Source organism: Panthera pardus, unplaced genomic scaffold, assembly GCF_024362965.1.
Source record: "Panthera pardus isolate Hobbes unplaced genomic scaffold, ASM2436296v1 HiC_scaffold_26, whole genome shotgun sequence".
Lineage (NCBI taxonomy): Eukaryota > Metazoa > Chordata > Mammalia > Carnivora > Felidae > Panthera > Panthera pardus.
The window spans coordinates 9,303,464-9,318,365 of record NW_026526832.1 but is presented as its reverse complement, the minus strand read 5'-3'; the positions used below and the strand labels follow the sequence as shown (position 1 = coordinate 9,318,365).

The 14,902-nt window shown below is 41.7% G+C and overlaps 1 protein-coding gene across 4 annotated transcripts in view; it reads right to left on the bottom strand.

Moving 5' to 3' along the window:
* The window catches only part of CDKL4 (cyclin dependent kinase like 4), a 60,467-nt gene that overhangs the window by 23,197 nt on the left and 22,368 nt on the right, over positions 1 to 14,902 (bottom strand). For all 4 annotated transcript variants that reach the window (XM_053890988.1, XM_053890987.1, XM_053890986.1 and 1 more), the window contains 2 exons: positions 6,250 to 6,322; positions 351 to 441 (listed from right to left, as the gene is read on the bottom strand). In XM_053890988.1, coding sequence (XP_053746963.1) covers positions 351 to 441; positions 6,250 to 6,322 — 164 coding nt within the window. The remainder of the gene's footprint in view (positions 1 to 350; positions 442 to 6,249; positions 6,323 to 14,902) is intronic.

Below are 14,902 nucleotides of genomic sequence, written 5' to 3'. Positions count from 1 at the left end.
GTCCTGGCTAGAAGGTAAAAGTGAACTCTTCCTCTCTGAATAATAACAACATCACATTTAGCATACATTCAGTATCTAAAGTAAGATCTTATATCATTTCATAATCCTCTGCATTGGATGAGTCCATAAAAAATTGCTACTTATGGGGCACCCGGATGGTTCAGTCAGTTAAGCCTCTGACTCTTGATTTGGGCTCAGGTCATGAACTCACAGTTTGTGAGTTTGGGCCCTGCATCGGGCTCTGTGCTGACAGCACAGATCCTCTTGGGGATTCTCTCTCTTTCTCTCTCTCTCTCTCCCCCACCCCTGCCTCTCAAAATAAATAAACTTAAAAAAAAAATGCTACTTACTGAGAATTCGTGCAAACCCAAAGTCACAGATCTTGATTATTCCTTGCTTAGTTATTAGAATATTTTCAGGTTTTACATCTCTGTGAATACACTGTAAGATAACACTGGATCATTTCTCTGAGCCATCAAAACGACAAAGCATAAACATTAACTATTAGTTTAAATGATAAACACAGCCTATGAGATTCAAACAAATACGCTTTTCCTTCATTTTCCTAAAAGAACGTTAGTGGGCAAATTTCCACCTGTAAATCTTACCGTAACAAAAGAAAAAAGTCAAAATGCTGCTATATAAGTGAAGAAATTGACATCATAATTGTTAGATATGAAAACTTTTTTTTTTCTTGGAGAAGGTGGGGTCACACAAGTATTTTTGCCACTTTTTACTGCACTCTACTTAAACCAGAAGAGGTGAAGCCCTAGATGAGATTAGACTCCGTGTAGCTCTAATAACTCCTGCCAGCCAAGAATCACAATCTAGGTTGAATAAGTATTGCAGATTTGAGACACTGGGAAAAGATCTGAATGATAACAACAACAACAACAACAACAACAACAACAACAAACTCGCTTAAAAATTGGCTTGTAATTAGAGTGACCATATTATTTGTTGCCTGAATCGGGACGTGTGAAAGGGGCTCTGTTAGTAAGTATGCCAGGACAACAGAAACAAACCACAACTGTCCTGGGAAAGCTGAGATGTATGGTCACCTACTTCTGGAGAGACACTAAAGCCTTCGGCATCAGGGGATGAGAACCACTTATTCTTCCTCAGCACGAGCTAACCTGGAAGGATCAGCAGCTCTCCTGAGAGATGCCCACCCAGCACTGTCCAGGTTCCCGCTGGGAGAGCGGGACACCACCGTGAGGCGCTGTCACCTCCGACAGGCTCCCGCTATCCCTCTAGAGGCGGAGACCGTACAATTGGCTGCCTCACTGTAATGGCCTTGGATGGGGCAGGTGCCCCTCGCTGGATGTGCGAGGGCCAAGCTGGGGTAAGGATGAAGGCAGGCTGAGTGAGCCTCACTCATCACTGTTCCAGAAATGGTTGTTCCATGTAATGGAGACCCTCTCGCCCAGAACACAACTCGGGCCCTATTCTTCAGAACTTTATCTTTCTGTGCCTCCTTCCCGAACAAGCAAACAGCTAGAAATGATGTCCCTCTTCTTCTACAGCTCAGCCCTCATACAGAGCTCTGTCCTTTTCAGAGCACTTGCCCACGAATTCATTCCTGCAACAACCTTGTGACTGCAGATGGCCACTGACAGGGTCTCTAGATTAAGCGTCACAATCATCCACTCCTTTTGCCTCACTTCTCTGCTGTGCTGTCAGTCCCTTTATATATTCCTGCCAAAATAGCAATTTTGCAATAATTTTTCTTTGCTTCTATGATAGCTATCTGGGAAGAGAAAAAGCTGAGTCCTAAATTCATTTTAGGTCACAAAAATGGCAGTGGTAGTAGAAGCTGGTTCCTATTTGGTCTCAATTATTATCAATTGTCTCATAATTTATATGACTAACAGGAGAAATTTCTAGGTCTCTTTAAAGTCCTAAGGCCTTGCATATTAATTAAAAAAATACATTGTTGTAATATAAACCAACACAGTTTTGACGTCTGACCTTTTAAGCAACACATTTATGAAACTTGAATTAACGCTGAGTCATACTCACAATAGTTGGTGATTTACTAGGAACAGGTTATGTCCCTTAAAAGAGTTTGTATCATATTCTAAAACTTCTGGACTATGTGTGGCATTACCAAGCAAATGGGCTCACACTGACATTTGACTTTTGGCCTATTTAAATACGATTTTTGGATGTAATGCAAATCCATGTGAAATTTTTAGCAATTTATTTTCCAACCAAAAAATACAAAGGCAAAAACGAAGCACTGATGTGTCCCAAAGAAATAGAAAAATCATTGGTGTAGGTGCAGGTAAGAGAGACTACTATTAAGAGGAATAGGATGTTGAAGAAGAAAAAAGTAAAAATCCCCGGAACAGTAAGAAGTCCAGCACGGAGAAGGGGAGATGCTTAGGCAGACAGCATCCGCTTCCCCGCTGCAAAGCCACACTCAGTGCAAACTCTGCAGGCCTCTTGCAATCAGGTTACTTTCCACCAAAGAGCAAGAAACCTGCCTGTCAGTGTGACAGAAGCAGGTCCTTTCAGTAACTTGGGTTGCATACACGGCTTTTAGAAAATGTTGCTCAAGTTGGGTCATTGTGGCTAATGTATAATCTCTTTTTTACTGGCTCACAAGCCAACAAGAAGAGGTATCCATGACCCCCAATGTTAAGAATCATCTCCAGAAACTTCTACAAATTGCTTCTTATACAACCTGATCGAATAATGGTTTTCTATTCTTTTTTTTTTTTTTTAAAGATTTTGTTTTTTAAGTAATCTCTATACCCAATGTGGGGCTTGAACTCATGACCTGAGATCCAAGAGTTACATGCTCCACTGGCTGAGCCAGCCAGATGCCCCTAAATAATAGTTTGTGGGGCACATGGGTGGCTCAGTCTGTGGAGCGTCCAACTCTTGATTTGGGCTCGGGTTCTGATCTCATGGTTGAGATGAGTGTGCAGCCTGCTTGGGATTCTCTCTCTCTCTCTCTCTCTCTCTCTCCCTCTCTCTCTCAAAAAGTTTACTATTATTTGAGAAGATTGTTCTCTTTGAGCTTTAGAGATGGATACTGATACAGCAGTGAGGAAAGGGACCTCCTTCTTGACAATGAGAACGTTAACATTAATAAGATGATGATGGATGTTGCAGCCCCAAAGACACACGTCTTTGAAAGTCACTGTAGTTTTGTCGTTTTGAGATGAAGTTCTTTTTGTCTATTATATCAAGTATATAAAAATCCATGCGTTCATAATGATGCTCAATGGGTCACTTAGATAACTTATCCTGGCAATATTAAAGGGTAAGAAAGAACAAAATGAGTAGGTATTTTCTCGAGTCTGGTGCTTCTCAAAATTTAATGTGCACATGAATCTCCTGGAGATCTTGTTAAAATGCAGATTCTGATTCAGTAGATCTAGGGTGGGCCTGATGTTCTGCATTCCTAAAGAGCTCCCGGGGGATCTCTGTGAAGCACACATTGAGTAACAAGGCCTCAATCCCTTATAACTTTAACCTTCCTTGTCTGGGTTAGGATCACCACTCTGGGGATAATAAGGTAGTCATGGTCTTATATATGACCTAACTCGTTTCCTTTGCATGCATTTCAGTGATAAAATAAAAAGATACACAAAGGCTTACCAGTGCATAAAAAAAATGAGATAAACAGAGTTCAAAAGTAATTCCTATGTTGGAGGAGGGAAGTTTGTCTGAAAAAAATATCAATTTTTAATAGAGGTCATGGATTGGGGTGCCTGGGTGGCTTCACTCGGTTAAGCACTGACTCCTGATTTCAGCTCAGGTCATGATCTCCCGAAGCTGTGCATCGGGCTCCGTGCTGACAGTGTTGAGCCTGTTTGGGAGTCTCTCTGTCCCTCTCTCTCTGCCCCTCCCCACTTGTGCTCTCTCTCTCTCTCTCTCAAGATAAGTAAATAAACATAAAAAAAATAAAGGTCAAAGATAATTGATTGGAGGTTTTAAAGCTTAAGATATAGAACATGTTGTTCCAAGCAGAGAAATGATGGCAGTTGCATTGAGTTATAATAATGTTTGGGTTTGTGAAATAGTAAGTCACAATCATGTAGGTAAGTTGATTGACTGACTGGCTGACTGTCTGATTAATTCATTCATTCACCCAGTTATTCAATAAATATTTATTGAGTGAGAACCTTTTATATAAAAAGACCCAGGCTAGGTATTAAAGAGATACAGAGATAAATCAGTCCAGATACTGCATTCAGGCTTATAACCTAGTACACAGGTAAGTGCCTGATTATATAAGGATGGGGTACAAACACTTATGGTAAATAGAATTTTTTAAAAGTCATTTTAATTATCCATAAGACTCCTACAGTAATCTTAGGTAAACTGTAATACCTCTGATATCATGGTGGGAAGCAACAGAGATGTGGTTTTGATTCAGCATCATCTTTAGTAAGTATTTAAAAGCACAGTTTGCATCGTGAAGAACAGGCTTATGTATTTTGTGAATACTATCTCTCTATACTTAAAAAATTTTTTTTTAATGTTTTTATTTATTTTGAAACAGAGAGAGACAGAGTGTGAGAGTGTGAGAGTGGGAGGTGCAGAGAGAGAGGGAGACACAGAATCCAAAGCAGGCTCCAGGCTCTGAGCTGTCACCACAGAGTCCGATGCGGGGCTCAAACTCACGGACTGTGAGATCATGACCCGAGTCGAAGTTGGACGTTTAACCGACTGAGCCACCCAGGCACACCTCTCTATACTTTATTAATACAAAATATAAGCTTCTGATTGATCCTAATGAACTCTTCATTAACTTCCTTACAACTAAAGGAAGCTTCCACTAAGTATTGAAATCCATTTCCATGATTTTGCATTCTTTTCCAGCGATCCTAGACAATGATAGACATTCTGCTGGCATTAAATTGACCATAAGGTAGTCTGTACCTTTGAGCAGGCACTGCCTCTGTCTAGGCACCAACTCAAAAGGTCTAGAGTTATTTTTTAAAAACTATCATTATAGCAAGAGTCCCCAGAAGCCAACTTAAAGAAGCTCCCACTGGCCCAAGATGGGACAGTTTGAACATCAGAGAGAATGATGAAAGCAAAGGATTGAAACACATCAATATATAAAATCCATAAATTTGTTTTTAAAAAACTTTTTTTTAAGGTTTCTTCATTTTTTCAGAGACAGAGAGAGACAGAGTGTGAGCATGGGAGGGGCAGAGAGAGAGGGAGACACAGAATCTGAAACAGGCTCCAGACTCTGAGCTGTCGGCACAGAGCCCGAGACGGGGCCTTCGCGAACTCACGGATGGCGAGATCATGACCTGAGCCGAAGTTGGATGCTTAACCGACTGAGCCACCCAGGCGCCCCTAAAACCCATAAATTTGAAATGATGCCTGCATTCCACCCCAAACCCTTCATGATTCACTCTTGGAGGTTGTTAACATAACAACTTATCACTATGAGCACTGACAAGTAAAGGAAATAATCACATCTTTTTTCTGACGGTATTTTACAGTAGCCAGAGTCCATGAGGGTAGGTTGTTCTCCATAGAATTTGAATTCATAAATGCAGAAGAAATAATAGATTTCAAAAGTCACCATCAAACTGTCTTCATAAGACCTCCAAGGGGGTTGATACATGCTCAAGTTTGAAAACTATGGGTGTAAAAAACTAATAATGAAAACATTTTAGAAAAAGGATAGAGGAAGGGGGACTGTTAGAGAATAAAAGACTCAAGAAACATAAGAACAAAATCAAACTGGGGCGCCTGGGTGGCTCAGTCGATTAAGCGACTGACTTCGGCTCAGGTCATGATCTCACGGTTTGTGGGTTCGAGTCCCATTTTGGGTTCTGTGCTGACGGCTCAGAGCCTGGAGCCTGCTTCGGATTCTGTGTCTCCCTCTCTCTCTGCCCCTCCCCCGCTCACACTCTGTCTCTGTCTCTCAGAAATAGATAAGCGTTAAAAAAAATTAAAAAAACAAAACAAAAACAAAATCAAATCAAGTGCCATGGGGAGTTACACATCCTGCAAACTTATTTCAATTTAAATATGACCACAGGAATCATCAGCAGGATAGCAAAAGGAACAGCAAGTTTATACAAATTTTTAATTCATAAGGAATTAGTAATCTGGTTCTTACAGAAATTGGGAAAAAAAGCCATGACTTGCTTTTCCCACATTCTGTAGCTTTTTTCCTTTCCCTCCGTCTTTGGCTCTTTAAATAGATCGTTGAGCTATTGAGAAGAAAAGAATAAATTGACAAATATATTAGAAAATGTTACTTACGTTATGTTTGTGACAGAAATTAAGAGCTTGAAGTGTTTGCCATAATATACTTTTGATCATTCCATCAGCAACTCTGGCGGGGAAAGAAAATTAAAAAGGAATTGAAAACTCCAAAGCTGAAGTGTCAGGGCCAAGAGCTGGGAACAGAAATGGAATGCATAGGGCTTGTCATGGCCAACAAACAGGGTGCAAAGGGTGTGTTGGAAATACATTTTCTTAATGTGTTAATGAAAACTCCTTTACTATATTTTCATTATAGATATACAATTTTCTTTTGTAATTTAAAAACTTTAGATCTGCAAAAATGATACATGCTTATCACAAAAATCCAAACACTACAGACAAGCAAAAGAATACAAAGTGTTGACTCAAAACTTGCTACCCCAAAATAATTGCTGGAATGCACAGGCATCTGTGTTTCTTCAGGCATCTTTGTTCCTCTCCCTCTCTCTGTCTCTCTCTGCATTTACTTTTCATTTTTTTGTTTTTATTTTTCATTTTTTATTTTTATTTTTGAGAGGGAAAGGGCAGGGGAGGGGCAGAGAGAGAGGGAGACACAGAATCCGAAGCGGGCTCTGAGCTGTCAGCACAGAGCCTGACGCAGGGCTCCAACTTGCGAACCGCGAGATCACGACCTGAGCTGAAGTTGGACGTTTAACGGACTGAGCCACCCAGGCGTCCCTGCATTTACTTTTTAACTTTAATTTTAAATATATGTGTTCGTATGGCTCAACATTTAAAGAGTATAAAAGCATATCCGTGATGAAATCTCTCTCACACCTGGCTAGTCATACATTTCATCTTCTGCAACTCCCCCCACCTCTTTCAGAAACATTTTAATACATAGCGGCACAAATACTAATACGTTTACACCTATTTCATGGTCTCATTATACGGATGTGTCATAGTTTACTTACTTAGTTCCCACTGGTGAGCAATTAGGTTGGCCCAATTTTATGCCTAGAAACAACATGTCAATGAACATCTGTAATCATCTTTTTAAGGTAAATTCTAGAGGTGGGATTTCTAAGGCTAACGGTAGGCACAAGTTACATTTTGACTCTGCAGGTAGGACCTGTAGGAGGAAGGGCAAACTGGAAGACTGACTTCCGAGGGTTTGGTGGTAAACACACTCGCACACGTGCTACAGTTGTTTTGTAAGTTTCGTACACCCGGTAAGCAGGCAGGTCCCCAGCCAGGGGAAGCCAGGGAGAACACAGCCCCCAGGAGGATGGAAGGCTGGATGCTTCTTGTCCCTGCAGAGCCCTGGAAATACTGGAAGGTATTTTCCATTGCGGAAACGGGGATCTGGGTAACCTCCACTCCATCTGGGACGAGTCTATTTCGTGTAGCCATCTCTGTAAATGATAGCAATTACATTCCCCGTAACTTTCTGCTGACATTTTGCCATTGCTCACATCACTGTCCCTCTGAAGACGCTTTCAGTTACATGCTTCCAAACTACCTTCTCTAAGAAAGGTTAGACCCATTAACGCTCCCACCAAACATCTGCGCGTCGAAGCCCCTGTCCCCTCATTGTCTTGCCAACAGGCAGTTTTGCCAATGTTATGTTTGCCAATCCGTGGTTAAAATAAAAAGCTCATTTTGGTTTTCATTTCCATTTTTACTAATTACTAGTGACTTTTAATTTTCACATGATTATTGGACATTACATTTCTTCCTTTGTGTTCTTCCTGTTCATGGCCTTTATGTCTTTTTTGACTGGTCTGTTTACTCTTTTTAAAACTGATTCATGAAGGGACGCCTGGGTGGCTCAGTCAGTTAAGCGTCCGACTTCAGCTCAGGTCATGATCTCATGGTTCATGGGTTTGAGCCCTGCAATGGGTTTTGTGCTGACAGCTCTGAGCCTGGATCCTGCTTCGGGTTCCATGTCTCCCTCTCTCTCTGCTCCTCCCCCACGCATGCTCTGTCTTTCTCTGTCTCTCAAAAATAAATAAAAACTTTAAAAAGTTTTTTTAAGTTGATTTATGAAGGCTCAACATACACTGGAGTCAGCATGTGTGCCGCAAATATTTTTATCCGGGTGTTGTTTGTTTTTCAACCCTATTCATGGAGATGGGGGTTGCTGGTTGCATAGTTTCAAAAATCTGAAACACAAGATGTCTTTTGCTAAATGCCTACTGTAAAATTTTTTAATTAAAAAATTTAGGATTATCGAATATCCCAAACACACCTAGTCATTCAGCTTTAATCTTTTATCATATTTGGAAATGTAAATCCTATGTTTAGATCAATTTTTTAGAAGTTTCTATTTATTTTGAGAGACAGAGAGAGTGCATGTGGGGGAGGGGCAGAGAGAGGGGAAGAATCCCAAGTGGGATCCACCTGTCAGTGAGGAGCCCCGTGTGGGGCTCGAACTCACCAACGGTGAGATCGTGACCTGAACAGAAATCAAGAGCCAGACGCTTAACTGACTGAGCCACCCAGGCGCCCCTAGATCACTTTTTACAAACTAAACTCATCCTGCAGGTGTCGCTGGTCCACACAAGACACCACCGTGTGGAGCTGGGGCATATATGGAGAAGCAGCAAGTGTGTGGAGGTATTTTTCTCAGGGCAGTTTTCTGATCTCAGGTCACAATTATGGCGGCCTGTTCTTGATATTCACAGGCTGACGGCAGCCCTTTGACTCCAGCTCTTCTAATTATTAAGTATTATTAATATTGTGAAAGCCCCTAATTCTCAGTATTAAATCCCTTTCCACTGGAAGTATCTAGAGCCATTTCTGTTTCCCACACTGAATTCTGATATAACTTGATCTTTTTCCCCTCTTTGCCCAGAGCCAAGCTGGAGACATCGCTTAAACGTTTTTGTAATAGAATAGTAGAGCCATTTTTGAGCACTATGAGGCACGGTTCAAATCCCTGCTTCCAAGTTTTATAACCTTGGGCCAGTTATATGTGCTTTCAGTGTTCCTCATGTGTAAAAATGGAACAGTGCCCTGCAAGTTTATTAAGAAGTCTATGCCCTAAGAGTCTGGGTTTTAGTATCTCCATAGGTTCAGGAAATGAGGGTCTGAGATCAGGTGAGGCCAGTAGATGGGACTCAGACGCTATACAAAGACAAGAAGAGCCTCAAAAGACTAGCAACAGGCCCTGAGGTAAGAAAGAATGGGGAGTGTGGGAAAAGCAATAAGGAGGCCAGTGTGGCCAAAGCATGAGTGAAAAAGGTGAGGCTGGCAGAGGCCAAGTCACGGAGGGATTACAGATCTGGGTAGGTAGTTTGGATTTTACTGTGAATCTAAAGGAAAGTCATTGAAAGGACTCAAGAAGGCAAGTGGCATAATATGGAGAATGGATTTCTGGGGGCAAAGCAGATACAGGAAGGTTAATTAGGTGGCAAATTTAATAATGCTGGTGAGATCTGGTGATTCTGATTACAGTGGTGGTGGTGGAGGGAAGGGAGGTGGATTTCAGTCCTTGTGAGGGACCAGCAAGAGTAACACCGGACCCGATTCATGCAGAAATGGAATGCCAGGTGGGATCAAAGGACAGCTGGCACAGGGGCTCAAGTCCTGGGATCGGGAAACAAGGTGGGGACTGGCAGGACCTAGGGTTCTAGCGTCGATAACATGGAATCAGGCATGAACTAATGCCATAGGGAAGTCCCGAGCTCTCACTGTGGAAGAGGAGTGTTTGTTTCATGGCATCTCACATCAAGTGTCATGGCGTGGCCCTACACAGAATAGTCAGCTCAGATTCCAAGAAGGCAGGTTCCATCACAGGCAACACAACATATATACAAAATACCAACTACAAACAAATACCACTGACCCTACAAAGAGAAGATAGTTATCAAAGAGAATACAGATTCACACAGTGCTCATTCCAGAAAGATAGAGAGTTGCAACATTATTCAGCCACAGGCAGCATTTCTCAAAGTGTTCTGAAGGGAAATAAAACCTTCTGAAGAAGTCAACTGACACTCAGTGTTTAAATGTCATCCTCTGGGGGAGTGCAGAAACGGATATTGCAAGGAATAATGAAGGCCTCAGAGCAAAAACTAGACATCCTAGCTCAAGACTGTAATAAGGGTGGCGCCATCAGGGAATTCAGGCTGGATTGCTCAGGGGACTTCTCTCTCTCTCTCGGTCACTCAGGGGAATCCTGATGCTCACATCAGAACGCAGCATCTTTGTTTTAATTTGTTATATAACTTAATATGGGAAAACCTGATTTCATTGTCAGGACCTGAGATGAAAGGAGTCCTTCTCGGTAAACCCTTGCTATCCTAGAATGAAAGCCAACCTAATTACTCTGGTCTACCAGCCCCTTCACACTGTCCTCCTCCCCTTCTGTCTCCTCCCACATTCCCACAGGTACTCTGCCCCAGCCCCATCGGTTCCTGCCATTCCCTGAACATGCCTAGGCTTGCGACCCCCAGATCTTTGTGTTTATGGTCCATTCTCCTCCTTTCCCTAGGCATTCCCTGACTCCTTGTGCTTTCTTTCAATTCAAGGACTTTGTCTTGTCCCTTATTGAAGCTCCGGGGCCTAGAAAGGTACCTGGTATCCATTAGGTACTTAAACTAAGCTTGTTCTCTGGCACTCTCAGAAATTTTATAAACTAACACTTCGTAATAAATCCCTTTTTGCTTAAACTAGCTGGAGTGAATTATGTTGTTGAATCCTGACCTGCTCAGAATTCAATACCAGAAGTAGATGTGGGCAAAAAGGATTGGGAATTGGGGATTGGCTATCTGATTTAATTAGGTCTGAAGGCAGGAGAACTTAATTACCATTAGTGACTGGAATAGATGGTAGATGGGCACCTAGTGATGAGATAATTGTTAAATCATCATCTGTGGTCATCTGGAAAAAGTGACTTCTCAAGGCAGGGCTTTGGTGGACTGAATGTGATAGAATAATATGGGAAACATAAATAATCAAAGAAGAGTGGGGTGTGCTGGCTCTTTCTAACTTCATGAGAAATTTTTAAAGAGGTCACGTTTAGGGCTTTTATATCTTGGTTCAAGGCACAGTCAAGAAGCCAGAGTTTCAATGCTTGCCCTAAAAGAACCCCTTTTTACTTATGTCTATAGGGCTCACTTTGTGGACCCATAGGAATACCGTGAAATGACTGAAAAATCAGACACTGAGAATAATCCTACAGGGTACTAAGTGACAACATAGATTTGACCTGTGTGAGTTTAATTAGTTTCTCGGTTAATTAACTGAGAAAGAGCTATCTAAGCCTCAAGAATTGAAATGTGACTCTCGGAAGTATTCGTATTACTAAGAGCACCCCAATTTCCCACCGAACATCCCGTGTCATGCAAAGCAGTGCCCAGACTTGTATGATGAGGCTGATTTTGCCTTGACAAGAAGCCTCCAGTGTTCTCACTTGAGGCAGGTGCATGGCCTGGGGATGCTTCTTCTCAAGGCTCCTCCCCCCATCACCTCTCAAAGTCAGATTTCAGCATGTCCCAGGGGGCCTATTACAAAGTCAAACAGAGGAAAAGGGTTTGTGCAGCAAAAAAAGAACTATAAGATGTTGCTAATTTACAGTGGTGAATGCATGTAAAAATGGATTTCACTGATGTAGGACCAGACAGGAAGAATCATAATTTTAGACTGGGCTGATTATAACACTATGGGCAAACTTACTAGAGATTCTAGTTTCAACAGACTATCTGGAGCAGCTAGGAGTGGGTCTAGTTGATTGCTAAATTGGTTGATTGAAACCTAGACGAAATGGTTGTCTATGGCAATTGAAGTTGACTGCCAGAAATTCATTAGGAAAATGAGGAGGAGGAGATCCAAAGATCTGAGGAGATAGGAGTGTTGGAGAGGATTCTGCACATGCAACATGCTTATCTACCTCCCAACTGTGTCTCCTCAAAGTGTATGGTAGCATACCATGTATGTATGGTAGCATAAAATGGTAGCACCAATTTATGCTCTTCCTCGAATACGTAGTATGGCTTTCAGTTTTCTATTTTGGTAAAGAAGCAGCCTACCAGACACTTCCACTAGGTTCTTCCTACCACAAGAGTTTTCATTCCTTGGGTCAGAGTCAACTGGCTCTTCTTCCATCTGTTAGTGTATCTATTTCAGGTACCCAGTTAGGAAATGGGGAAATAATCCCAAGGATGGATTTGTGGATGTGGTAGGATGATCATGAGATGCATTTGAGTCAAGATTTCATTTACTACCAGACCTAATGCTTAATGCTCCCCATCCCCCCAAAACTGATGAACCACAGTGGCTTTCAAAGTCACTGGGGACTGGTTTTACCTCAGAGCATTGCTCAGTAATTCCCAAAAGATAGGGTATTTCTCTTTTCCCAGTGCACAACTGTCCTGTAAATGGCGGCAGACTACTTTAGGGCAGGCTGAGGGGAAGAATTAAATACATATGTGTGATGTCATTGTAGGGCTATGCTTCAAGGACAGCCGTCTTCCCTTGGTTCACAAGGCCCTGGCTCTATGAATTGGCTACCGTGGTGACTCAAGTCAAGCTTCTAGTCCCCAGTTTTTATAGAACAAACGGGACTTTAGTGATCTGCCCATCTATTTTGGTTTGAGAGAACCTATGATTAATTAAAACATTTTGATCATCACTATGGCTCTGTTGCCTATTACAGCAATTCTGGAAACGAAGCACTACTACTTGGTTTCTGTCATCCAGCGATCCCACCATCCCCGCTGAAATCAGGAAGCCATTTCAGAGAAAGGATCTCCCCACTTCATAATCTGGGACATGACGCTTGTGCAACCCTCACTAATGTATTTCTCAGTACTCATGATTCACTGCTATCTCTCCACCAGACCACACCCGGTCTCACGGGAAATTTTCTGTGAACAGTTAACTGAGAAAGAGAAAGAAATTCAAACCTTTTATGTGTCAACTACAACTCAATAAAGCTAAAATTGAAAAAAAAAAAAGAAAGAAATTGAAGCCCTGGTTTACAGATGTACATAATATGCTATTGTCAGCCAGAAGTGGAGTGGACAGCCATAGTTTTATAAACCCATTAGTAGTTTTATAACATTATAATCATTTGTAATTTTTCTTTTGTATCTCTGGTTCCTCATTAGATTTTAAGCTTCCTGAAGGCAGGATTATTCCATTATACGTGGTGCAATGGGAAAGAAAATCCTTTCTCTGGCGGGAAGGCAATGTCTATCACATCACCATTAACTTACCCATTGTACTTACTGTAGAACACAGAATGGGACTAGATCATTTTAAGTTTAACCAGATGATGCCAATTTCAGTTGCTGTACATCCATGTGGTTTCTTTACCCGAGCAAATCCGACACTGTCGCCGTACTCAGTACTCGCTATGCCGCTATTATCTAACAAATGCTTTTTGTGCTCCCCACAAAGTAGAGGACACCAGAGGTTCCATCTGGCAGAGGAAGCAGTATTTTCACCATCTTAGTGTTAAACCAGCTCTTCTTCATGAGGTAACTTAGTCCTCGGGTCTCTGGATGATCATCTCACCATCCCATAGCCCATCCCACACATCCACCACGTCGATTGTCTCATGGCTGCACACCGTGACTTCCCCAAACTGCGAATTTACCCTAATAAACAATGGCTCAAAGAGGGTTGGTATGTATGTGGCCTGGTTGTTTACCTCTGTTTGCTAGTCACTGGTTTTACACTCTCCTGGCTGTTCTCTAAGTAGGTTTTAAGAAGGGAGTGGGGGGTAGGATTTCTCATTGTAAAGATTATGATAGAGATAGGGAAAGTGGAAAAGTTTAGAATATTCTAGATTAAAGGAAGAGCATCAGCTAAGTCCTACCAGCAGGAAAGCTTATGCATCATAGAGGGAAGAGAAAGATGTTTAGTTCAATTAAACAGGTACACGTGTAGTATGTACTGTACGTTTTATTTTCAGGGCCTTGAACAATTATATTTCTAAGTTTCAAAGGGGCACCTGGGTGGCTCAGTTGGTTAAGCGTCCGACTTCGGCTCAAGTCATGATCTCGTGGTTAGTGAGTTCAAGGCTGCATCAGGCTCTGTGCTGACAGCTCAGAGCCTGGAGCCTGCTTTGGATTCTGTGTCCCCCCCCTCTCTCTGCCCCTCCCCTGCTTGCACTCTGTCTCTCTAAAAAATAAAATGAGGGTACCTGGGTGGCTCAGTCAGTTAAGTGTCCAACTTTGGCTCAGGTCATGATCTCATGGTCTGTGAGTTCGAGCCCCATGTCGGGCTCTGTGCTGACAGCTCAGAGCCTGGAGCCTGCTCAGATTCTGTGTCTCCCTCTCTCTGCCCCTCCCCCACTCATGCTCTGTCTCTCGCTCTCTCAAAAATAAATAAACATTAAAAAAATTATATTTCTAAGTTTTCTGAAAATGTAATTTATACATTAACTTATAGGATGGCTGAACAATCTGTTGTCTAAGCCAATACAAAACCCTATTTTGTTCACAATAAAGTTGAACTATGAATTAATTCCTCATTTAAACTGTGTTTTTTAATTAATTTTTATTTTCAGAGGAAAATATGTGCATTCACTAGGATATAGGGACAATTCAAAATAAATTTTCAATTACACTGAAAATTATGCTTTATAATCTCTTTTTTTTCACATAACATTTCATGAACATTTTCCCCAGAACATGAACTATCCAACTTCCTTATTAATGGGTTGGATGCATAGTGTTCCATTGTATAGATATAGCAA